This window comes from Salmo salar, chromosome ssa02 (assembly GCF_905237065.1).
Source record: "Salmo salar chromosome ssa02, Ssal_v3.1, whole genome shotgun sequence".
Taxonomy (NCBI): Eukaryota; Metazoa; Chordata; class Actinopteri; order Salmoniformes; family Salmonidae; genus Salmo; species Salmo salar.
The window spans coordinates 52,214,976-52,242,178 of NC_059443.1; the positions used below are offsets into that span (position 1 = coordinate 52,214,976).

At 44.2% G+C, this 27,203-nt stretch overlaps 1 protein-coding gene across 1 annotated transcript in view; it reads right to left on the reverse strand.

Annotated features, from left to right (window-relative positions):
• The window catches only part of LOC106586133 (nidogen-1), an 84,244-nt gene that overhangs the window by 56,605 nt on the left and 436 nt on the right, over positions 1-27,203 (reverse strand). Inside the window, exons 2-4 of the mRNA XM_014173026.2 lie at positions 4,690-4,992; positions 4,034-4,266; positions 3,266-3,741 (exon numbers count right to left, since the gene is read on the reverse strand). Coding sequence (XP_014028501.2) covers positions 3,266-3,741; positions 4,034-4,266; positions 4,690-4,992 — 1,012 coding nt within the window. The remainder of the gene's footprint in view (positions 1-3,265; positions 3,742-4,033; positions 4,267-4,689; positions 4,993-27,203) is intronic.

The window sequence follows — 27,203 nt, forward strand, 5'->3', positions numbered from 1 at the left end:
GAGCATCCTGACTGGGTGCATCAGCGCCTGTTATGGCAACTGCTCGGCATCTGACCTTAAGGCACTACAGAGGGTAGTGCGTACGGCCCAGTACATCACTGGGGCCAAGCTTCCTGCAATCCACGACCTACACTACCGTTCTAAAGTTTGGGATCACTTAGAATGCCAACATCTCGGAGTCGCCTCTTCACTGTTGACGTTGAGACTGGTGTTTTGCGGGTACTATTTAATGAAGCTGCCAATTGAGGACTTGTAAGACGTCTGTTTCTCAAACTAGACACTCCAATGTACTTGTCCTCTTGCTCAGTTGTGCATTGGGGCCTCCCACTCCCCTTTCTATTCTGGTGAGTCAGTTTGCGCTGTTCTGTGAAAGGAGTAGTACACAGCGCTGTACGAGATCTTCAGTTTCTTGGCAATTTCTCGCATGGAATAGCCTTCATTTCTCAGAACAAGAATAGACTGATGAGTTTCAGTAGAAAGTTCTTTGTTTCTGGCCATTTTGAGCCTGTAATTGAACCCACAAACGCTGATGCTCCAGATACTCAACTAGTCTAAAGAAGGACAGTTTTATTGCTTCTTTAATCAGAACAACTGTTTTCAGCTGTGCTAACATAATTGCAAAAGGTTTTTCTAACGGTCAATTAGCCTTTTAAACTGATAAAGTTGAATTAGCTAACACAACATGCCATTGGAACACAGAGTGATGGTTGCTGATAATGGGCCAATGTAGATATTCCATAAAAGATCTGCCGTTTCCAGCTACAATAGTCATTTACAACATTAACCATGTCTACACTGTATTTCTGATCAATTTGATGTTATTTTAATGGACAGAAAATGTGCTTTTCTTTCAAAAACAAGGACATTTCAAAGTGACCCCAAACTTTTGAACGGTAGTGTACATAATAGGCGGTGTCAGAGGAAAGCCCATAAAATTGTCAGACACCAGTTACCCAAGTCATAGACTGTTTATCTGCTACCGCACGGCAAGCGGTACCGGAGTGCCAAGTCTAGGACCAAAAGGCTCCTTAACAGCTTCTACCCCCAAGCCATAAGACTGCTGAACATTTAATCAAATGGCCACTGGACTATTTCATTGACCGCCCCCCCTCCATTTGTTTTGTACACTGCTGCTACTCTCTGTTCATTATCTATGCATAGTCACTTCACCCCTACCTACATGTACAAATTACCTCTAACCTGTATCCCCGCACACTGACTCGGTACCGGTACCCCCTGTATATAGCCTCGTTATTGTTATGTTATTGTGTTACTTTAATTATTTTTTACTTTAGTTTATTTGGTAGATATTTTTTAACTCTTCTTGAACTGCACTGTTGGTTAAGGGCTTGTAAGTAAGCATTTCACGGTAAGGTCTACACTTTTTGTATTTGGCGCATGTGACAAATAAAGTTTGATTTGATTGAGGAGAAATCGGCTTCTTCTCTTCTAGTCTTTTTAAGAAACGTGTGTTGAAAATGCCGAACCAATTGTATAATCTATTTACATACACTTCAAACGGAAATACCTTATTTACAAAGGTATTCAGACCCTTTGCTATGAGACTCAAAATTGAGCTCAGGTGCATCCTGTTTCTGTTGATCATCCTTGAGAACAAGTATTTGATACACTGCCAATTTTGCAGGTTTTCCTACTTACAAAGCATGTAGAGGTCTGTAATTTGTATCATAGGTACACTTCAACTGTGAGAGATGGAATCTAAAATCTAAAATCCAGAAAATCACATTGTATGATTTTTAAGTAATTAATTTGCATTTTATTGCATGACATAAGTATTTGATACATCAGAAAAGCAGAACTTAATATTTGGTACAGAAACCTTTGTTTGCAATTACAGAGATCATACATTTCCTGTAGTTCTTGACCAGGTTTACACACACTGCAGCAGGGATTTTGGCCCACTCCTCCATACAGACCTTCTCCAGATCCTTCAGGTTTCGGGGCTGTCGCTGGGCAATACGGACTTTCAGCTCCCTCCAAAGATTTTCTATTGGGTTCAGGTCTGGAGACTGGCTAGGCCACTCCAGGACCTTGTGATGCTTCTTACGGAGCCACTCCTTAGTTAACCTGGCTGTGTGTTTCGGGTCGTTGTCATGCTGGAAGACCCAGCCACGACCCATCTTCAATGCTCTTACTGAGGGAAGGAGGTTGTTGGCCAAGATCTCGCGATACATGGCCCCATCCATCCTCCCCTCAATACGGTGCAGTCGTCCTGTCCCCTTTGCAGAAAAGCATCCCCAAAGAATGATGTTTCCACCTCATCCTTCTTCTTCCTCCAAACACGGCGAGTGGAGTTTAGACCAAAAAGCTCTATTTCTGTCTCATCAGACCACATGACCTTCTCCCATTCCTCCTCTGGATCATCCAGATGGTCATTGGCAAACTTCAGACGGGCCTGGACATGTGCTGGCTTGAGCAGGGGGACCTTGCGTGCGCTGCAGGATTTTAATCCATGACGGCGTAGTGTGTTACTAATGGTTTTCTTTGAGACTGTGGTCCCAGCTCTCTTCAGGTCATTGACCAGGTCCTGCCGTGTAGTTCTGGGCTGATCCCTCACCTTCCTCATGATCATTGATGCCCCACGAGGTGAGATCTTGCATGGAGCCCCAAACTGAGGGTGATTGACCGTCATCTTCAACTTCTTCCATTTTCTAATAATTGCGCCAACAGTTGTTGCCTTCTCACCAAGCTGCTTGCCTATTGTTCTGTAGCCCATCCCAGCCTTGTGCAGGTCTACAATTTTATCCCTGATGTCCTTACACCGCTCTCTGGTCTTGGCCATTATGGAGAGGTTGGAGTCTGTTTGATTGAGTGTGTGGACAGGTGTCTTTTATACAGGTAACGAGTTCAAACAGGTGCAGTTAATACAGGTAATGAGTGGAGAACAGGAGGGCTTCTTAAAGAAAAACAGGTCTGTGAGAGCCGGAATTGTTACTGGTTGGTAAGTTGTGAGCTGGTCTCTCACAGTTGAAGTGTACCTATGATAAAAATTACAGACCTCTACATGCTTTGTAAGTAGGAAAACCTGCAAAATCGGCAGTGTATCAAATACTTGTTCTCCCCACTGTATTTGTATGTTTTATGTGGACCCTAGGAAGAGTAGCTGCTGCATGTGTAGTAGCGAATGGGGATCCTAATAAACTAAACTAAACCAATGTTTATGTCATGGCAATCTTGACTAGGATTCTATTCCCGGTCACAATTTTCAGACACAGATTCAATTGTTGTTTCTTTCATGGCTTACCGTCAACATCAAGGTCATCATCTTCATCCACGACCACCACCTGTGGGGTTTGAGGCTCGTAGTGTGGTGGCTGCGCCTGGGCCGGCTGGACAGGCTCAAGGTATCTGGGCTGGACCGGCTCAGGGTATCTGGGCTCGATCGGCTCAAGGTAGCTGGGCTGGGTCGGCTCATGGTAGCTGGGCTGGGGCGGCTCAGGGACTACAGGGTATCTGGGCTGGTACTGGACCGGCTGGACAGTTGGGGGCAGCTCCGGTTCAGGTGTCTCCTCTTCCTCTGCGTGCTCATAGGGAGGGAATTCAATCTCCTGTTCTTCTCCAGTGTTTCTGGGTGGAAACTCTGGCACGGACTCCATCTGCCCACCTGCTATGCCCTCCTCTGGGGACAGGTTGGTGACCTGGCCTGGGGTGATGGAGGAGAAGATCGGGGAGGTGCCGATCTCATACACCCACACACCACGCCTGCCTGAGTTGGTCTCCCTAGCGGAAGACAAAATGGATCATGATGAGACCTACCTCTATGAAGAAGCTTTATGCATATGTCAGGTTATTGTAATCATTACATAATTACCATAATGCAATGTAACTATGCAAATACCAGGTCAACATAATGACAGAAACCTAACCAAGTTCTCTATGAACAACACTTACTAAGCCTATGTAAAGTTCTTGGAGCATCTGGAAGCACACTATAGAAATCCAATCAATCAACCAACCAATCAACCAACCCAACCAACCCACCAACCAGCCCACCCACCAGCCAATCACTTACTCGGAGAGCTGTCTGACGGACGCCTCGTCGTCGGTGGCAATGCGGTAGTAGGGCCCCTGGCTGCTGCTCCAGCCGAACCAGGCCTGGACCAGGCCCTGGCTGAAACCAGCGTGGACTGGCTCGCTCTGGCCCGCCACAGGTGTGGAGATGTACTGCAGCCCCTCCCTGGGGTAGAACAAGATGGCGTAGGAGGCGGACGCCATGGACGCCACCACCAGCTGGAAGGTGTTTCTCTACATGGTAAAAAGACAGAAGAGGGAAACTGAGTCCTAGCACCCTATTACTTCTTTAGTGCACAACCTTTGAATTTGGATAGGTAAAGTGAACTAAATATGTAACAACAAAAAATCTATGTAGCCCACAACAAAAACTGCAAACAGGTAACACAGTTGGAAGGATTATGTAACCATGAGTAACATCACTCTAATTATACTGTACCTCCATACCAGTAACTACATTGTACAATGTATGGGTTTTAGGCAACTTCATATTAGGTGGATAAAAAATATGGTGTCAAATTATAATTTCAAGTGCTATCCATATCAATGTGGCATTAAAACAAGTTTATCAACTGTTCAATATATCCAATGACATATTTTAAATGACACAAAATGAATATGACCCTATCTAGGCCAAGCGATGAGGGTCCTCCTTACCTTTCTGTCCAGCCCATCTCCTCGACCAGGCACGCCGTGGGCTGCCACGTTCTCCCATGTGATGATTAAGGCGTGGGTGGGATTGATTTCGTCGTCCTGAGGAAATGCCTGGCTGATGTGGTCAGTGGTCCGGAGAAGCATGGAGGGCCTGCTGTCCTGTCGGTAGTACACCTTCCCCACTCCGTCGCTGTTGTCCAGATCTCCGAGGAAAACCGCTATCATTCCGAAGCTGGCAGGCATCTTTCCCAGGTACTCAGACTCCACCTTGGGTTCTTCTACTGACAGAAAGCCATTGGTGTTGATCTGGGATTGGATTATCACAAATGTGTTATTATCAGCAAAGACATGGATGCAAATTTTTCATCTGAATTTTCTGCAACTTCAACATTTTCTCATAATGCCAAAGTTAAATATAGCCTAGAGTTCAAATAGGTTTTTGGATAATGATGTTTTTGAACCAAAATGTCGTTGAGTTCACAATTGTCAATGTCCATGATACAATTGGAGATCCTTTCCATGATACAATTGGAGTCACTTTTTATCCCAACACTGCTGGGAATGACCGGCTGTGGGGTTCAGAGAGTTAATTTTATCAAGATGACTTCAACTAGAATTGAAATCTTAGGAATTTTGACAATGGTAAGCGATTGTAGCTATGCAAACATGCTCAAGAGAACCCTCTCCTGCTGCGAACTCAGTTAAGTAAATATCCAGATTTACAGCACGGTCAGGGTCCTCGTGAAAATAGTTGTAAATCTTAACATGCCATGACCTCTCCTTCACATTAGTTAAGGCCTCGTCCCCTCACCCCCGGGGACCATGGGGCATCTCTCTCCCCCTATTGTGAAAGATGTCTGAGGTTCCCCTACTGATCTAAGATCAGTATATTCTAGAGCAGACCTTCTAAATGTGATATGGTTCCCCTACTGATCTTGGAACAGTTCAACCTGGACAAGGCCTGACTGCTTTATTTATACACTACATGACCAAAAGTATGTGGACACCTGATTGTTGAACATCTCATTCCAAAATCATAGGCATTAATATGGAGTTGGTCCCCCCCTTTGCTGCTATAACAGCATCCACTCTTCTGGGAAGGCTTTCTACTAAATGTTGGAACATTGCTGCAGTTTCCAGTCAGTCACAAGAGCGTTAGTGAGGTCGGGTACTGATATTGGACGATTAGGCCTGGCTCACAGTCGGCATTCCAATTCATCCCAAAGGTGTTCGATGGGGTTGAGGTCAGGTCTCGTTGCAGGCCAGTCAAGTTCTTCCAAACCGATCGACAAACCATTACTGTATGGACCTTGCTTTGTGCACAAGGGCATTGTCATGCTGAAACAGGAAAGTGTTGACACAAAGTTGGAAGCACAGAATTGTTTAGAATGTCATTGTATGCTGTGACATTCTAAACGTATGCCTTCACTGGACAACCCTTCGACTCTCAGACCATGAGAAACAAGATTCTCTGGTCTGATGAAACCAAGATTGAATTCTTTGGCCTGAATGCCCACGTCACGTCTGGAGTAAACCTGGCACCATCCCTACTACATGGTGGTGGCAGCATCATGCTGTGGGGATATTTTTCAGCGGCAAGGACTGGGCAACTAGTCAGGATCGAGGGAAAGATGAACAGAGAAAAGTACAGAGAAAATCCTTGATAAAAACCTGCTCCAGAGCACTCAGGACCTCAGACTGCGGCGAAGGTTCACCTTCCAACAGGACAACAACCCTAAGCACACAGCCAAGACAATGCAGGAGTGGCTTCGGGACAAGTCTTTGAATGTCCTTGAGTGGCCCAGCCAGAGCCCGGACTTGAACCTGATCAAACATCTCTGTATAGACCTGAAAATAGCTGTGCAGTGACGCTCCCCATCCAAGCTGACAGAGCTTGAGAGGATCTGTAGAGAGGAATGGGAGACACTCCCCAAATACAGGTGTGCCAAGCTTGTAGCAACATACCCAAGAAGACTTGAGGCTGTAATCGCTGCCAAAGATGCTTCAACAAAGTACTGAGTAAAGTGTCTGAATATTTAACTTGTCTGGGCTAGGGGGCAGTATTTTCACGGCCGGATAAAAAAACGTACCCGATTTAAACTGGTTACTACTCTTGCCCAGAAACGAGAATGTGCATATTATATTTGGATAGAAAACAATCTAAAGTTTCTAAAACTGTTTGAATGGTGTCTGTGAGTATAACAGAACTCATATGGCAGGCAAAAACCTGAGAAGATTCCAAGTAGGAAATGGCCTGTCTGCGATTTTGTAGTTCTCCTTTTGCTTGTCTATCGAAAATACAGTATCCGTGGGGTTATGTTGCACTTTCTAAGGCTTCCATTGGCTCTATAAAGCCGCCAGAAAGTGGATTGGGGCGTCTCCTGTCTCTGGGCAAAGTATAGTAACTCAGTTTGTCAGTGGTCTGCCTGAGGACAAAGGGAATGGAAATGCGCGTTCACGAGACCTCGCCATTTTTTCTCTTTCTTTTTGAATGAATACAGCATTGTCCGGTTGGAATATTATCACTATTTTATGAGAAAAATACCATAAAAATGTATTTTAAACAGCGTTTGACATGCTTCTAAGTACGGTAAAGGAATATTTCAAAATGTTTTGTGTCGAAATGCTCTCGCGCGTTACCCTTTTGATAGTGACCTGAACGCACGAACAAAACGGGGATATTTGCACATAACTATGGATTATTTGGAACAAAAACAACATTTGTTGTGGAAATAGCAGTCCTGGGAGTGCATTCTGACGAACAGCAAAGGTAATCCAATTTTTCTAATAGTAATTCTGAGTTTAGGTTGCCCCGAACTTGGCGGTGTCAAATTAGCTAGCCGTGATGGCTGAGCTATGTACTCAGAATATTGCAAAATGTGCTTTCGCCGAAAAGCTATTTTAAAATCTGACATAGCGATTGCATAAAGGAGTTCTGTATCTATAATTCTTAAAATAATTGTTATGTATTTTCTCACCGTTTATCACTGGAAGTTTTGGGTGGGAATGCTAGTTCTGAACATCACATGCCAATGTAAAAAGCTGTTTTTTTTTATAAATATGAACTTGATTGAACAAAACATGCATGTATTGTATAACATAATGTCCTAGGAGTGTCATCTGATGAAGATCATCAAAGGTTAGTGCTGCATTTAGCGGTGTTTTGGGTTTTTGTGACATATATGCTTGCTTGAAATATGGCTGTGTGGTTATTTGTGTCTATGTACTCTCCTAACATAATCTAATGTTTTGCTTTCGCTGTAAAGCCTTTTTGAAATTGGACAATGTGGTTAGATTAACGAGAGTCTTGTCTTTAAAATGGTGTAAAATAGTCGTATGTTTGAAAAATTTAAATTATTGCATTTTTTAGGTTTTGTATTTCGCGCCACGCTATTCTACTGGCTGATGAATAGAGTGGGACGCTGACTTCCCACTGTCCCAGAGAGGTTAAGTAAATGTGATATTTCAGTTGGTGGTTTTTTATACGTTTGCAAAAAAAATATTAAAAATGTTTTTGCTTTGTTATTATGGGGTATTGTTTATAAATGGATGAGGGGAAAAAAACAATTTCATCAATTTTAGAATAAGGCTGTAATGTAACAAAATGTGGAAAAAGTCAAGGGGTCTAAATACTTTCTGAATGCACTGTACTGTAGTCAAATCATAATAAATAACAGAGAAGAAAAACTGGTCTAAGGTCAGTGCTTGGGAATTTCCTCCTATTGTCACGCCCTGACCATAGAGAGCCCTGTGAATTCTCTATGGTGTTTCAGGTCTGGGTGTGACTGGGGGGGTTATCTAGCTGTTCTATTTCTATGTTGGTGCTAATATGGTTCCCAATTAGAGGCAGCTGTTTATCGTTGCCTCTGATTGGGGATCATATTTAGGTAGCCTTTGTCCCACCTGTGTTTTGTGGGATATTGTTTTTGTTTAGTTGCCTGTGTTCGCTTCACTACTTCACGTTTCGTTGTTTCTTTATTTGTTTTGTTTGTTTGAAGTTAAATAAATATGTGGAACTCAACTCACGCTGCTGCGCCTTGGTCCGCTCTGTACGACGATCGTGACAGAATATCCCACCAAGCAAGGACCAAGCAGCGTATGACGGAGGTAAAGGAGATTTGGACCTGGGAAGAAATCATGGGAGGACACGAGACCGTTCTTTGGCGGAGGGAGCATAGGGGGACAGCGACGACGCCAGGGACCGCGGCCACAGAAACCCCAAGATTTTTTGGGGGTGGGGCACATGGAGCGGACGGCTGAGCAGCGGAGAGTGCCAAAGCCCGAATGGGAGTCTCTGGAGGAGTTCAATGAGGGATACCGGAGAGAGGTTTTGGCGAGGAGTATGCTGCAGCGCAGGCGTGCTGAAGAGCGTGACACCAGTCCGATGCCATCTGCGCCGGCTCCATGCACCAGGCCTTCAGTGTGCCTCCCCAGTCTGGTACGTCCTGTGCCAGCTCCCCGCACTCGTCCTGAAAAGCCAGAGACCATCAGGGAGGCGATGGAGAAGTTGGGAGAGAGAGAGATGTTGGTCAGGTGTGTTCTGCACAACATTTGACCTGAAGACCCTGTTAGCAGTCTGGTGAGTCCTGTGCCAGCTCCCCGTACCCTCCCGGAAGTGCGCGTCACCAGAAACCTGTACCGGCTTCACGCACCAGGCCTCCAGTGCGCCTTCCCAGCCCGGTATGTCCTGTGCCTGCTCCCCACACTCGCCCTGAAGAGCGTGTCATCAGTCCGGTGCCACCTGTGCTGGCTCCACGCACCAGGCCTCCAGTGCGCCTCCCCAGCCCGGTACGTCCTGTGCCTGCTCCCCGCACTCACCCTGAAGTGTGTGTCATCAGTCCGGTGAAACCTGTACCGGCTCCACGCACCAGGCCTCCAGTGCGTCTCCCTATTCCGGTGAAACCTGTGCCAGCTCCACGGACTAGGCCTTCAGTGTGCCTCTACAGCCCGGAACCTCCAGCGACGGTTCACAGTCCGGAGCTTCCAGCGACGGTTCACAGTCCGGAGCTTCCAGCGACGGTTCACAGTCCGGAGCTTCCAGTGACGGTCATGTGCCCGGAGCTTCCAGTGACGGTCAACGGTCCGGAGCTTCCTGCGCCGGTGCCATGGCCAGAGCCTTCTTCTGCGCCGGTGCCCAGTCCAGGCACGGCATCCAGTCCTGCTCCAAGGCCGGAGCCTTCCTCTGCGCCGGTGCCCAGTCCAGGCACGGCATCCAACCCAGCTCCATGGCTGGAGCCTTCCTCTGCGACGATGCCCAGTCCAGGCACAGTGTCCAGTCCTGCTCCATGGCAGGAGCCTTCCTCTGCGCTGATGCCCAGTCCAGGTACGGTGTCTAGTACCGCTTCAGGGCCGGAGCCTTCCTCTGCGCCGGTGCCCAGTCCAGGCACGGCGTTCAGCCCGGCGCCATGGCCGGATCTGGGGTCTGGGCAGGGGCTATGTCCCGCACCTGAGCCGCCACCGACGCTAGTTGCCCACCCTAACCCTCCCCATATAGTTTAGGTTTTGTGGTCAGAGTCCGCACCTTTGGGGGGGGTACTGTCACGCCCTGACCATAGAGAGCCCTGTGAATTCTCTATGGTGTTTCAGGTCTGGGTGTGACTGGGGGGTTATCTAGCTGTTCGGTTGGTGCTAATATGGTTCCCAATTAGAGGCAGCTGTTTATCGTTGCCTCTGATTGGGGATCATATTTAGGTAGCCTTTTTCCCACCTGTGTTTTGTGGGATATTGTTTTTGTTTAGTTGCCTGTGTGCGCTTCAGTACTTCACGTTTCGTTGTTTCTTTATTTGTTGTTTGTTTCACGTTAAATAAATATGTGGAACTCAACTCACGCTGCGCCTTGGTCCGCTCTGTACGACGATCGTGACACCTATACTGTGAAATATGGATATGAGTCGTTGACCTATATTGTATTGTGATACACTGAGTATACCAAACATTAGGAACACCTTCTTACTATTGATTTGTACTGCAAAAACATTACAGTAAATACTGTAGTATTGTAATTTTTGTTCATATACTATAGTAATTAATGTGTTTTTGTGGACTGTGCTATACTGTAGTATTTACTGTAGTGTTTTTACATACTGTAGTATACAGTAGTATTTACTGTTGTGTTTTTGCGGAAAGTACTGTAGTACAGTGCCTTCAGAAAATATTCACAACCCTTGACTTTTTACAGTTGTGTTACAACCTGTATTTAAAATAGAGTTTGTGTTACTGGCCTACACACAATACTCCATAATGTCAAAGTGAATTGTTTTGATTTTTACAAATTAATTAAAAATGATACCTGAAATGTCTTGAGTCAATAAGTATTCAACCCCTTTGTTATAGCAAACCTGAATAAGTTCAGGAGTAAAAATTAGCTTAACAAGTCACATAATAAGTTGCATGGACTCACTGTGTAAAATAATACTGTTTAACATGATTTTTGAATGACTACCTTATCTCTGTACCCCACACATACAATTATCTGTATGGTCCCTCAGTCGAGCAGTGAATTTCAAACACAGATTCAACCACAAAGACCAAGGAGGTTTTCCAATGCCTTGCAAAGAAGGGCACCTGTTGGTAGATGGGTAAAAAAAAACTGGCAAAAACAATTATATCTTTATATCCTGAATACGAAGCGTTATGTTTGGGGCAAATCCAATACAACACATCACTGAGTACCACTCTTCATATTTTCAAGAATGGTAGTGGCAGCATCATTGTCACGGTTGTCGTAGGAAGGAGTGCAGCGTGATTATCGTTCCACATATTTTATTGTTAAACTGTGAAACTATGCAATACATACAAATAAACTAAAGAACAAAAAACAACAAACCGTGACGCAGAGGTGAAACATACACTAACTCAAAATCAATCTCCCACAAACCCAAGTGGGAAAAACACCTACTTAAGTATGATCTCCAATTAGAGACAACGATGACCAGCTGCCTCTAATTGGGGATCATCCCAAACAAAACCCAACATAGAAATACAAAAACTAGAACATAACATAGAAAATCTAAACTAGAAAAAAAACTGTCACTCCCTGACCTACTCTACCATAGAAAATAACATCTTTCTATGGTCAGGGCGTGACAATCATGTTACGGGTACGTTTGTCATCTGCAAGGACTAGGGACATGTTTTGGGATAAAAATAAACGGAATAGAGCTAAGCAAAGGCAAAATCCAAGAGGAAAACCTGGTTTAGTCTGCTTTCCAACAGACTTCGTGAGACAAATTCTCCTTTCAGCAGGACAATAATCTAAAACACAAGGCCGAATCTACACTGGAGTTGCTTAAAAAGACAACATAGAATGTTCCTGAGAGGCCTTGTTACTGTTTTGACTTAAATCAGTTTGAAAATCTATGGCAAGACTTGAAAATGGCTGTCTAGCAATGATCAACAACCAACTTGACAGAGCTTGAAGAATTTTGAAAAATAATGTGCAGCAAATATTGTACAATCCAGGTGTGCAATGCTCTTCGAGACTTACCTAGAAATATATTTTTCATATTTTGTTTACAAAAGTTAGAATTTTTGTACTTTGACATTACAGAGTATTTTGTGTAGATCGTTTTATTTCCACCTTGTAAACACAACAAAATTAGGAAAAAGTCAATGGGTGTGAATACTTTCTGAAGGCACAGTATTTACTATAGTGTTTTTGTTTTATTATCTTTGACATAGAAGTGGAGGCTTTCTCCTTCAGGAAACCTACTGGAGAAATACTAAACGACCACAATTCCCATAACCTGTAGGTAAGACTGGGTTCTGAACGGATAGTTCAGAGCTTCTGCTCTTTCCAATAACCTGTAGGGAACACAATATATGGTCTATACTTTATACTAGCTACCAGCCATCAAAGCAATAAGCCTCATGTGCGTTTGCTACAACGGAAGAAGCATTGCGACCCAATTCACATCTGACAAGTCTCATGTATTTAAATCAACTGTGTTTAGCCTAAAGACAAATAGTTCAAATATAATTTGAAATCCTTCAAATAGTTTAGCTGTCCTTTAAAAAACGTTCAACTCCTTTATCTGTGCTTGACTGAGCTTGCCTGGCACAATGGAACCAATTGATGTCTCAAAAGAGCACATGGCAGGCGCAAGCAAACACACATAGTTCTTGACAGATTTTGAATACTTGATCCCAGTTCTAGCTGGAATTACTTGTGAAATTAGCTTGCTCTCTCTAGAAAAAAAAAGGTTTTGTTTTTATCTGAGTGGAACTACCTGGAGAAAACGGCGGATAACAACTACCTACAGCACAAGGAGAAAGAGCGGATCTAAACCAATGTTAAGTCCATTCTCCCATCCAGTTGAATGAATTTGAAAAGCCGGAGGGATTTAGCTGGCTAAACTATTTGAAAGATTTCAAATAATGTTTAAACTATTTGTCTTTAGACTAAACACTTGATTTAAATACATGAGACTTGTATGTACACATGACTGAAAGACGCTTTGAACAAAAGCGCCTGCTAAATACCATATATTATTATTTTATTATTATTAGCAGGCAATAGACTTTGGTTTGGACCAAAGGAGAATCTAGACTACACTACTACATGTGGTTCAGACTCTCAGGCTCGGCCCTTGGCTCGTCTCTAAACGACAACTCATCCAAAGGAACGCATGAATGACAAAAGCATCTGGGTGAATAGCCGCCCTCACAGCAGGTATTTGACTTGAAGAAAACACCTGTAGTGCAGGAGTTGCTTGGCTGCAATGTGACAAGACAGGGGCTATCAGAATTTGGCTTAAAGTCCTCCAGAGGTTGATAAGAGAGGAAGCCCTTCTAAAGTCAAAGCAGCACGTAGGCATTACCAATATCATTTTAGGAGACCCTTTCCACGAACCAAAATTAAGCCACTCCTGGGTTTTGAAAGCCTGCTCAACAGAGAATCTGACAGTCTTAATCTGGATAGGTGGGTTTAAAAAAATATTGTCCAGGAATATAGGTTTACTCTGGGTCTGGAAAAGCGGACCCAAGAGAGTCCTGTGAAGTTCAAGGCTGTAAAGTTATGCAAAGAACGCTGTAAAGGCTGTAAAGTTATCTTTGAGAACGCTTTCCTGAGAGGTATGAACAGGAACCGCATATTGATTACATCATACAGACTCCTGGGATCATAATTATCAGTTGAGGGGAAAGACAAGCAGAGAGAGAGAGAGAGAGAGAAAGACAGAGAGAGGAGGAAGTGAGAAGACAAACCAAGCACTTGTTTTTTAGATAGAGAAGAGAGAGAGAGAGAAAGTGAGAAGACGAACCAAGCAGTCTTGCCTCCTGTCCAACTTTCCAGATGTGTTAGTCTAAAAATGGCATTGTTCGTGGATTCATCCTTAAGATTCCCACTGAAAAATGCTTTACCTGGGTCATTCCACAAAAAAGAGTGCCTTTGATATTTTAAGTAGAAATTGTGCACCAACATTGCATTTTAAAAGCCTGTTATATTAAATAAGGCACACTTTAATATACACTGAGTGTACAAAACATTAAGAACCTCTTTCCATGACATAGACTGTGCAGGTGAATCCAGGTAAAAGCTATGATCCCTAATTAATGTCACTTGTTACAGTTGAAGTCGGAAGTTTACTTACACATGAGCCAAATATATTTAAACTCATTTTTTCACAATTCCCGACATTTAATCCTAGTAAAAATTCTCTGTCTTCGGTCAGTTAGGATCACCACTTTATTTGAAGAATGTGAAATGTCAGAAAAATAGTAGAGAATGATTTATTTCATCTTTTATTTCTTTCATCCCATTCCCAGTGGGCCAGAAGTTTACATACACTCAATTAGTATTTGGTAGCATTGCCTTTGAATTGTTTAACTTGGGTCAAACGTTTTGGGTAACCTTCCACAAGCTTGCCACAATAAATTAGGAGGAATGGGCCAAAATTCACCCAACAGAGCTGGTGTAACTGAGTCAGGTTTGTAGGCCTCCTTGCTCACACACACTTTTACAGTTCTGTCCACAAATTTTCTATAGGATTGAGGTCAGGGCTTTGTGATGGCCACTCCAATACCTTGGCTTTGTTGTCCAACTTTGGAACCATGCTTGGCGTCATTGTTCATTTGGAAGACCCATTTGCGACCAAGCTTTAACTTCCTGACTGATGTCTTGAGATGTTGCTTCAATATATCCACATAATTTTTATTCCTCATGATGCCATCTATTTTGTAAAGTGCACCAGTCTCTCCTGCAGCAAAGCACACCCACAACATGACGCTGCCACCCCCGTGCTTCACGGTTGGGATGGTGTTCTTCGGCTTGCAAGCATCCCCCTTTTTCCTCCAAACATAACGATGGTCATTATGGCCAAACAGTTCTATTTTTGTTTCATCAGACCAGAGGACATTTCTCCAAAAAGTACAATCTTTGTCCCCATGTGCAGTTGCAAACCGTAGTCTGGCTTTTTTATGGTGGTTTTGGAGCAGTGGCTTCTTCCTTGCTGAGCGGCATTTCATGTTATGTCGATATTGGACTCCTTTTACTGTGGATATAGACAATTTTGCACCTGTTTCCTCCAGCATCTTCACAAGGTCCTTTGCTGTTGCTCTGGGATTGATTGGCACTTTTCGCACCAAAGTACGTTCATCCCTAGGAGACATAATGCGTCTCCTTCCTGAGCAGTATGATGGCTGCGTGCTCCCATGGTGTTTATACTTGCGTACTATTGTTTGTACAGATGAACGTGGTGCCTTCAGGCGTTTGGAAATTGCTCCCAAGGATGAACCAGACTTGTGGAGGTCTACAATTTTTTTCTGAGGTCTTGGCTGAATTCTTTTGATTTTCCCATGTTGTCAAGCAAAGAGGGACTGAGTTTGAAGGTAGGCCTTGAAATACATCCACAGGTACACCTCCAATTTACTCAAATTATGTCAATTAGCCTATCAGAAGCTTCTAAAGCCATGACATCATTTTCTGGAACTTTCCAAGCTGTTTAAAGGCACAGTCAACTTAGTGCATGTAAACTTCTGACCCACTAGAATTGTGAAATAATCTGTCTGTAAACAACTGTTGGAAAAATGATGTGTGTCATGCACAAAGTAGATGTCCTAACCGACTTGCCAAAACTATAGTTTGTTAACAAGAAATTTGTGGAGTGGTTGAAAAACTAGTTTTAATGACTCCAACCTAAGTGTATGTAAACTTCCGACTTCAACTGTAAATCCACTTAAATCAGTGTAGATGAAGGGGAGGAGACAGGTTAAGCCTTGAGACAATCGAGACATGGATTGAGTACTGTATATGTGCCATTCAGAGGGTGAATCGGCAACACAAAAAATGTAAATGTCTTTGAACGGGGTATGGTAGTAGGTGCCAGGCGCACCAGTTTGTGTCAAGAACTGCAACGCTGCTAGATTTTTCATGCTCAACAGTTTCCCATGTGTATCAATAACTGTGGGAATCATTGGAGTCAACATGGGCCAGCATCCCTGTGGAACGCTTGACACCTTATAGAGTCCATGCCCCGATGAATTGAGGTCTGTTCTGAGGGCAAAAGGGGGGGGGTGCAACTCAATATGAGGAAGGTGTTCTTAATGTTTTGTTCACCCAGTGTACAGTATGAACTGTATGTTACAGAACTGTACATTTTTTCTAAAGATAACACTATATAGTTTGTCAGAAGTTCACTGAGTTAGAGAATGCATTTTAACACCCAGAATATAACAAGTCGCAAAATACCAAAATAATTGTTTTTTCTTCCTGAACAAACACACTAATGGACAAACCCACTCTTCTCCCACTCCTACAGAGCACTGAAAGAATTCAACTCCCTGACCCCCAACTCACACACACACATCCACCCTCTACCCCTCTGCCAAGCTCTAAACATTCCCCCCCGGAAGTGTGTGTGTGTGTGAGTGTGTCGGGGGCAATTTCAAAGACAGCTGCTGGGACTGCTGGAAAGGCACTGACTAGAGCAACACAGCCTCGACCTGCACATCAGAGGAGGGGGAGAGGGAAAGAGGGAAGAAACAGAGGGAGGGAGAGAGGGAGCGAAGGATGGAGGTAGGGGTGGCTCTCGGCATCTGCTGAAGCTCTACAGACCGGGATTGAGAGTGAAGGGGAAATCCCACATGCACAAGGGGTGTGGGAGCAGAGTTTGGTGGGAGGAAAGCAGACTTTAGAACTCGTTGCTTAAGCTTACAGATGACACACAACAACGCGACGGTGAAGGGCAGCAGGAAAACGACACTGATTTATCTTCAACAAACTTACATCAGTGACCATACAACATTTGCAAAAGTTTTTCTTCTTCCATTTGCTGTCGCGCATTAAAACATTTTGGGATTTTTGTGGGTGGTTTAGTAAGAAATTCCATCAAAACTGAACAGAAAAAACATGCATTATATATATATATACACACTACCGGTCAAAGGTTTTAGAACACCTACTCTTTTAAAGGGTTTTTCTTTATTTTTCACTATTTTCTACATTGTAGAATAATAGTGAAGACGTCAAAACTATGAAATAACGCATATGGAATCATGTAGTAACCAAAAAAAGTGTTAAACAAATCAAAATATGTTTTATATTTGCTATACTTCAAAAAGCCACCCTTTGCCTTGACGACAGCTTTGCACACTCTTGGCATTCTCTCAACCAGCTTCACCTGGAATGCTTTTCCAACAGTCTTGAAGTAGTTCCCACATATGCTGAGCACTTGGCTGCTTTTCCTTCACTCTGCGGTCCGACTCATCCCAAACCATCTCAATTTTGTTGTCGGGGGATTGTGGAGGCCAGGTCATCTGATGCTGCAGTCCATCACTCTCCTTCTTGGTAAAATAGCCCTTACACAGCCTGGAGGTGTATTGGGTCATTGTCCTGTTGAAAAACATATGATAGTCCCACTAAGTCCAAACTAGATAGGATGGCGTATCGCTGCAGAATGCTATGGTAGCCATACTGGTTAAGTGTGCCTTGAATTCTAAATAAATCACAGACAATGTCACCAGCAAAGCACCCCCACACCATAACACCTCCTCCTCCATGTTTTACAGTGGAAAATACACATGCAGAGATCATCCATTCACCAACACAGGTTAGAACCAAACATCTCCAATTTGGACTCAGCAGACCAAAGGACACATTTCCACCGATCTAATGTCCATTGCAAGTGTTTCTTGGCCCAAGCAAGTCTCTTCTTATTATTGGTGTCCTTTAGTAGTGGTTTATTTGCAGCAATTCGACCATGAAGGCCTGATTCACACAGTCTCCTCTGAACAGTTGATGTTGAGATGTGTCTATTACTTGAACTCTGTGAAGCATTTATTAGGGCTGCAATTTCTGAGGCTGGTAACTCTAATGAACTTATCCTCTGCAGCAGAGGTAACTCTGGGTCTTCCATTCCTGTGGCGGTTGTCATGAGAGCCAGTTTAATCATAGCGCTTGATGGTTTTTGCGACTGCACTTGAAATGTTCCGTATTGACGGACCTTCATGTCTTAAAGTAATGATGGACTGTCGTTTCTCTTTGCTTATCTGAGCTGTTCTAACCATAGTATGGACTTGTTCTTTTACCAAATAGGGCTATCTTCTGTATACCAATCATACCTTGTCTGTTCGTTTGTTGCCAGTTCATTTTGTTCGTCAAGCCTACCAGCATTTTCCCCTTGCTCCTGTCTGTTTCTAGTTCCTGTTTTCAAGTTTTCCCGGGTTTTGACCATTCTGCCTCCCCCGACCCTGCCTGCCTTTCTGTACCTTTTGGACTCTGATCTGGATTACCGACCTCTGCCTGCCCTTGACCTGTTGTTTTGCCTGCCCCCTGTTCTACTAATAAGCTTTTGTTACTGCGACACTATCTGCATCTGGGTCCTCCCTAAAACGTGATAGTACGAACTGGCCATGACTGACCCAGCAGACTCGGACCAGCTCCGCAACACCATCTCCTCCCAAGGAGCCACCATTGGAAGGCACGAGGAGTTGCTTCATAGTCTGATGGAAGGGTTCCAGACCTTGGCCAAATGCCATGACCGAGCATTGAACACATTGCAGGAGCAAGTCTGCGGGTTGTCTGTTAGGCAGCCTACCACGACGGTAACCTCCCAGGCCGTCAGTAACCCGGCTGTTAGCAGCGCCGCCTTCCCTGCCACCCCGGTTTCCCGGGAACTCCGCTTACCTCCCCCGGAACGCTTTGATGGAGAGTCGGGCACCTGTCGGTCATTTCTCGCTCAGTGTTCCCTCATCATCAAGCTGCAGCCCTCCTCCTTCCCCTCGGACCACTCTAAGATAGCGTACCTCATCACACTAATGTCCGGGAGGGCTCTCGCCTGGGCTACGGCAGTATGGGAACAGCAGTCAGTCTGGAGGAGTTTGTGGCGGAGGTAAAGAAAGTTTTCAATGATCCATTGTCCGGGAGAGAGGCTGCTCGGAAGTTACTCCAGTTTCGGCAAGACTCCCGCAGTGTGGCAGACAATGTGGTGGATTTCCACAGCTGAGTGTGCCTGGAACCCGGAAGCGCTGTTCGACATGTTCCTGTACGGAGTTTCGGAGGAAGTAAAGGATGAGCTTGCAGCCCGGGAACTACCGACATATCTCGTCTCGCTCATCGCCTTGACCATACAGATTGATGGGCAACTACAGGAACAAAGGAAGGAGAGGAGAATCGATTTCACTCGCTGCTCAAGGATTCCACCTCGCTTCCGAGGCATCCCGGAAGTCCCCGACGGCTCCATTGCCGAGAGAACGCGAGGCTACCCGAGTTCCCCCGAGAGTCTCTGAAGTCAGCCGATTCACCTCTTCCCAAGCCAATGCAACTAGGCAGAGCTAGGCTGTCTCCAGCCGAACGGCTATACAGGCTTCACACTAAGAGTTGCCCGCATTGCGGGACTACTGGTAATTTAATCTCCACCTGTCCACTAAAAGACCAGGCTCACCGGTAGGAGCGAGTACTCTGGTGGGCCATACGGAGATCTTTTCCTCTCCCATTACTCACACCCCTTTTCATGCCATTTTGGTGTGGGGGAACCAATCTAAATCATTCCGGGTCTCATTTTTATTTTTTATTTCAACCAGGTAAGCTAGTTGAGAACAAGTTCTCATTTACAACTGCGACCTGGCCAAGATAAAGCAAAGCAGTGCGACACAGACAACAACACAGAGTTACACATGGAATAAACAAGCGTACAGTCAATAACAAAATAGAAAAACAAAGAACGTCTATATATTGTGTGTGCAAATGGCGTGAGGAGGCAAGGCAATAAATAGGTCATAGTAGCGAAGTAATTACAATTTAGCAGATTAACACTGGAGTGATAAATGCGCAGATGATGATGTGCAAGTAGTGATACTGGTGTGCAAAAGAACAGAAAAGTAAATAAAAACAATATGGGGATGAGGTAGGTAGATTGGGTTGGGCTATTTACAGATGGACAATGTACAGCTGCAGCGATCGGTTAGCTGCTCAGATAGCTGATGTTTAAACTTAGTGAGGGAAACATAAGTCTCCAGCTTCAGCGATTTATGCAATTCTTTCCAGTCACTGGCAGCAGAGAACTGGAAGGAAAGGTGGCCAAAGGAGGTGTTGGCTTTGGGGATGACCAGTGAGATATACCTGCTGGAGCACGTGCTGTTATGGTGACCAGTGAGCTGAGATAAGGTGGAGCTTTACCTAGCATAGCCTTATAGTTGACCTGGAGCCAGTGGGTTTGGCGACGAATATGTAGCGAGGGCCAGCCGACTAGAGCATACAGGTCACAGTGGTGGGTGGTATAAGGGGCTTTGGTAACAAAACGGATGGCACTGTGATAGACTGCATCCAGTTTCCGGAGTAGAGTATTGGAAGCTATTTTGTAGATGACATCACCGAAGTCGAGGATCGGTAGGATAGTCAGTTTTACTAGGGTAAGTTTGGCGGCGTGAATGAAGGAGGCTTGTTGTGAATAGCCCATCTGTAAATAGCCCATCCAACTATCCCATCCCCATACTGTATTTATTTTTTTATTTTGCTCCTTTGCACCCCAGTATCTCTACTTGCACATTCATCTTCTGCACATCTATCACTCCAGTGTTTAATTGCTATATTGTAGCTACTTTGCCACTATGGCCTATGTATTGCCTTACCTCCCTTATCTTACCTCATTTGCACACATTGTATATAGACTTTTTCTACTGTATTATTGACTGTATGTTTGTTTATTCCATGTGTAACTCTGTGTTGTTGTATTTGTCGAACTGCTTTGCTTTATCCTGGCCAGGGTGCAGTTGTAAATGAGAACTTGTTCTCAACTAGCCTACCTGGATAAATAAAGGTGAAATAAAAAATAAAAAAATCAACTGCACCACTGACGTGTCTCACTCTACTGTGTGGGAGTCGTTAAAAGCATATCTAAGGGGCCAAATTATTTCATACATAGCGTATGACAACAAACAGCGCAGGGGGAGGGCACACAATGCAACTAGTCCGGGTAACCATTTGGTTACCTGTTCAGGAGCCTTATGGCTTTGGGGTAAAAACTGTTGAGAAGCCTGTTTGTCCTAGACTTGGCACTCCGGTACCGCTTGCCATGCGGTAGTAGAGAGAACAGTCTATGACTGGGGTGGCTGGGGTCTTTGACAATTTTCAGGGCCTTCCTCTGACACCGCCTGGTGTAGAGGTCCTGGATGGCAGGCAGCTTTGCCCCAGTGATGTACAGGGCCGTACGCACTACCCTCTGAAGTGCCTTGCGGTCGGAGGCCGAGCAATTACCGTACCAGGCAGTGATGCAACCGGTCAGGATGCTCTCGATGATGCAGCTGTAGAACCTTTTGAGGATCTCAGGACCCACGCCAAATCTTTTTAGTTTCCTGAGGGGGAATAGGTTTTGTCGTGCCCTCTTCACGACTGTCTTGGTGTATTTGGACCATTCTAATTTGTTGTTGATGTGGACACCAAGGAATTTGAAGCTCTCAACCTGTTCCACTACAGCCCCGTCGATGAGAATGGGGACGTGCTCAGTGCTCCTTTTCCTGTAGTCCACAATCATCTCCTTAGTCTTGGTTACATTGAGGGATAGGTTGTTATTCTGGCACCACCCGGCCAGGTCTCTGACCTTCTCCCTATAGGCTGTCTCGTCGTTGTCGGTGATCAGGCCTACCACTGTTGTGTCGTCAGCAAACTTAATGATGATGTTGGAGTCGTGCCTGGCCATGCAGTCGAGGGTGAACAGGGAGTACAGGAGGGGACTGAGAACGCACCCCTGGGGAGCTCCAGTTTTGAGGATCAGCGTGGCAGATGTGTTGTTACCTACCCTCACCACCTGGGGGCAGCCCGTCAGGAAGTCCAGGATCCAGTTGCAGAGGGAGGTGTTTAGTCCCAGGTTCCTTAGCTTAGTGATGAGCTTTGAGGGTACTATGGTGTTGAACGCTGAGCTGTAGTCAATGAATAGCATTCTCACATAGGTGTTCCTTTTGTCCAGGTGGGAAAGGGCAGTGTGGAGTGCAATAGAGATTGCATCATCTGTGGATCTGTTTGGGCGGTATGCAAATTGGAGTGGGTCTAGGGTTTCTAGGATAATGGTGTTGATGTGAGCCATTACCAGCCTTTCAAAGCACTTCATGGCTATGGACGTGAGTGCTACGGGTCTGTATTAATTTAGGCAGGTTGCCTTTGTGTTCTTGGGCACAGGGACTATGTGGTCTGCTTGAAGCATGTTGGTATTACAGACTCAATCAGGGACATGTTGAAAATGTCAGTGAAGACACCTGCCAGTTGGTCAGCACATGCCCGGAGCACACGTCCTGGTAATCCATCTGTCCCCGCAGCCTTGTGAATGTTGACCTGTTTAAAGGTCTTACTCACGTCGGCTACGGAGAGCGTGATCACACAGTCGTCCGGAACAGCTGATGCTCTCATGCATGCCTCAGTGTTGCTTGCCTCGAAGCGAGCATAGAAGTGATTTAGATCGTCTGGTAGGCTCGTGTCACTGGGCAGCTCGCGGCTGCGCTTCCCTTTGTAGTCTGTAATAGTTTGCAAGCCCTGCCACATACGACGAGCGTCGGAGCCGGTGTAGTATGATTCAATCTTAGCCCTGTATTGACGCTTTGCCTGTTTGATGGTTCGTCGCAAGGCATAGAGGGATTTCTTGTAAACTTCCGGGTTAGAGTCCCGCACCTTGAAAGCAGCAGCTCTATCAATCAATCAATCAAATGTATTTTTATATAGCCCTTCGTACATCAGCTGATATCTCAAAGTGCTGTACAGAAACCCAGCCTAAAACCCCAAACAGCAAGCAAAGCATGTGAAAGAAGCACGGTGGCTAGGAAAAACTCCCTAGGAAAAACTCCCTAGAAAGGCCAAAAACCTAGGAAGAAACCTAGAGAGGAACCAGGCTATGAGGGGTGGCCAGTCCTCTTCTGGCTGTGCAGGGTGGATATTATAACAGAACATGGTCAAGATGTTAAAATGTTAAAATGTTAAAATGTTCATAAATGACCAGCATGGTCAAATAATAATAATCATAGTAGTTGTCGAGGGTGCAACAAGCACGTCCGGCACGTCTACCCTTTAGCTCAGTGCGAATGTTGCCTGTAATCCATGGCTTCTGGTTGGGGTATGTACGTACAGTCACTGTGGGGACGACGTCCTCAATGCACTTATTGATAAAGCCAGTGACTGATGTGGTGTATTCCTCAATGTCATCGGAAGAATCCCGGAACATGTTCCAGTCTGTGATAGCAAAACAGTCCTGTAGTTTAGTTTAGTTCTCTCCATTAACATCTAATCATCTCTTCCCAGCGTCACAGATTGACACAGCATTCTAGTTCTGGCATAGGAACGGTCTGGTGTTTTTGTTGTGACCTATTTGTTGACAACACATTTGGGTTAAAATTCCCAATACCCACTTTTTTAGATATCTGCAAACTCCGCTCGAGCCCACTAAGTGTCCAGTTGAAAGGGGCTTAGATCTTAACCAGTATTTGAAGGGCACAATCTCCAGATTATACGACATAATACATAACATTAATCCGTCTTCCTTGGCAAATACAAAATCTGCATGGGAGCAAGGCATGGGTGGCGAGCTACCCGATGATATATGGCAACATAGTATTGAACGTATCCACACCTCATCATTTTGCATAAGGCATGGGCTCATTCAGTTTAAAGTTTTGCACCGTCTCCATTACTCAAATGACAGATTGGCAAAAATATACCCAAATGTGGACCCCAAGTGTTTGAGATGCCACCAGAGTCCAGCGACTGTGGGACACATGTTTTGGTCATGCCAATCTTTGAGTGGCTTCTGGGACCCCATTTTTGAGGCATTCTCACATATGTGTAATACAACTGTTAGTCCCAACCAGTTCCCTGCCATTTTTGGGGTACTTCCCCTAGACCAGAATGCTACCACGCATTAGGCGAATGCAATAGCATTTGCCTAGCTGCTAGCTCGCCGCCTTGTCGTCTTTCACTGGAAGTCTGCAAAGGTGCCCTCCTTTATGCAGTGCAGTGCCTCTGAAGAAGGTTAGGTACACTGTGTTTGGGTTCCGACAAAAGTTTGACTTAACCTGGTCCCCCATTAATACAATACGTGGAGAGCTTGTTTTTTACCTAGTGTAACTTGCATATTTTGGTAAGCAGTCATGTCTGTTCTAGTGGCCATTTGTGCTGATAAGAATTTTTATTGAACTTTTTCCATTGTTTTCCCATTTCCATTTACGTCATTTAGCAGACGCTCTTATCCAGAGCGACTTACAAATTGGTGCATTCACCTTATGATATCCAGTGGAACAACCACTTTACAATAGTACATCTATATCTTTTTTTTCTATGTTTTTATTTCTATGACTGTTTTTCAGTTTTTTTCTGTCCTATTTCATTTACTTTAATAGTATATCCTTGTATGATGCTTTGGTGGGTGGGAGGGAGGGAGGGAGGGATAGATGGGAGAATGAGGCGTTCGAGTTGTACTGTTCTTGTTCTCATATTTGAAAATCTATAAATACATTTTTTTAAAGACTCAAATGGAAATGTAAAATGAACAGTAAGACTTAATGAAAAATGTGATCAATGTGATTTTTCCCTTCCGCAATTCCATTTAAGTACAATGTTGCTCTGATTGCATCCAGCCCTTGGTGTCATTCTGCAATTAGTGGGTGGTATATTATCTGGCTAATCTGGTTGGAAGGGGTTCAAGTAGCACTGGGAATATTACTAAATTCCAGGATGTCACTCATTGGGAGGGGAGGAAGTTGTTCTGGACACAAAAATGCAGCCTTTTTTCAGGAAACTTGTAGTTTGTATGGATTATGTCATTTTAGGGGAGTTTAAGTCAACAAAAAGAAAAGAGATAGATGTGGTGAGAAGTGAGAACAACCCCAAGCGTGTTGGAATCTCTTGGTTTAGAAAAGAGGATATTTGCATAGCACACCTCTATGTCAAAATAAGAACAATCTCAGCAGTTGAATGGTCCCAAATGACAGAATGTTAACTGACTTAGCTATGTAAATGACCAAAGAAACTTGAAATGCAGAGACAAATTCCGTGCTAATATCCCTAAACAATGACAAACACTGCACACAAAAAAATGGGTAGAGAAAGGTAGAGTAGAGGTAGAGAAAGGTAGGGTAGAGAAAAATAATCTTCAGTCGAATCAAGTCAAGTCAATATGATATGCATCAGGATTGGCTATCAATTGGAGTTGAGCTCGCATACAGCATGAAACACACTGAGAATCTCACTGCCGATAGACTCCCGATAGGTAGGTCTACTTATCAAAGTGGGAGGCCGTTCCTTCTCTTGCTAGAACAAAAGCGGTACCTGCTGCGTGCTGACCCGGTAGCGACAAACCTACAGATTATACTTGTAGAATCGCAATGCTTGTCAGTGGCCAACAACTTGATTTTGAGCCAATCAAAGAGCACGAACCCCCATGTGGGGGAGCCAACAAAAAAAGAAAAAAATAGGGCATTTTCTCAGTACATCCAGGGATGAGCCAGTCACACTTCATATGCAATGTAGGCTATGGGATGGTAGCTAGCTAAGCGCATAGACGCAATGCATACAACACTAAATACTTCCTCCAAGCTAGCTAACCACTGTAGCTAGTATTGACATTCTAATTAAATCACAATGGATTAGCTAGTTTTCATGAAACAGCTGCCTGTGATAGCTGCCAAGTTAGTGCAGTGTCCTTAGCTAGCTAGCTATGTTGTACTAGCTAGCGTATATGCTAACGTTAGCTAGCCACCTAAACATTTTGCTATGGACTGGCACTGGCAGTATGGAATTATGGAGAGTGAATTAAATAGTTTCTTCATCATCTTGCTAGGTACTGTAGTTATCTAGCTGTCCCACCTGACTAGTATTTAGTTTAGTTAATTAGGATCCCCATTAGCTACTGCAAATGCAGCAGCTACTCTTCCTGGGATCCACATAAAACGTATAAATACATGACAATGTACAGAACAGTATTAGACAAGAACAACATAGAATCAACAAGGACTTTCTACAAAATAGCAACATTAGCGCAGATACAGTAGCTTCGAATCTAGGCCATAAGCAATACACACGGATATGCATTGCCAAACAACGCTACTGCCACCTTCTGGTTTGGAGTATTTTAGCAAGGCTGAGTCGCTGACGCCTTCCAAGGTCTTTGCTGTGTGAACACAAAAGAGATTGACTGCCTCTTTGGAGATAAATCACACAATAGGCCTGCTGTGTGGGGACTTCATAAGTTCTTTGTGCCGTCTGTCTTTTGATCCAACAAAAGGCGGGTCACGTCAAAGACAAAGCTTTCTTATGGGGCACAGGGATGAGCTTACCTGGGCCTTCTGGGGTTAATGTTTTGTCAATTTACAACAATGGGGCACAGCGCTTTTTAATGAACAGACTAGTCATTGTTAGGGTTAATTAAGCCTTACACTACACCGTCTGGGATCCATAGCTAAAGGGCGATTTCATTTATAATGCAGTAGATACATCATACAAAGACGTGAGAGAGAGAGAGAGAGAGAGAGAGAGAGAGAGAGAGAGAGAGAGAGAGAGAGAGAGAGAGAGAGAGAGAGAGAGAGAGATTTGGGGATAACAGGGGTAACAATTGCCAATGTGACATTTTGGGCAACTTTCAGGTGCTTGGGATGATCTGAAACATTCTAAACTAAATACATATGTGGATTAATGAATGTATCATTCTCTATCAATCATCATCACATGATTTGTTGGTATGTGATATTCAGTATGAGGCACAGAGCCAAGACAGTGTTTATGAAGGTGGGTGTTGATAGCCTTATCAGTCACATAATGAATTGACTAACATTCCAAACCCTCCCAGCAACATTCCACATGGCCTTTCATCACCCCAATTCATGGCATTTGAGCAATTTATGCTAATTTGATTATCCTCAATGAGTACTTTAATTTGTGAACAGATTTTGAATGATGTGATATGTGGCATATGCATGAGGTGGTAAACTAATTGAGAACATAGAATGTAATTGTTTTGTTTTGTTAGCTATCTTTCATGGATAAAATCTCCTATCACAATGAATCCATAGGAAGGGGTTCTCAACAGTCAACGTGCATGTGAATATCA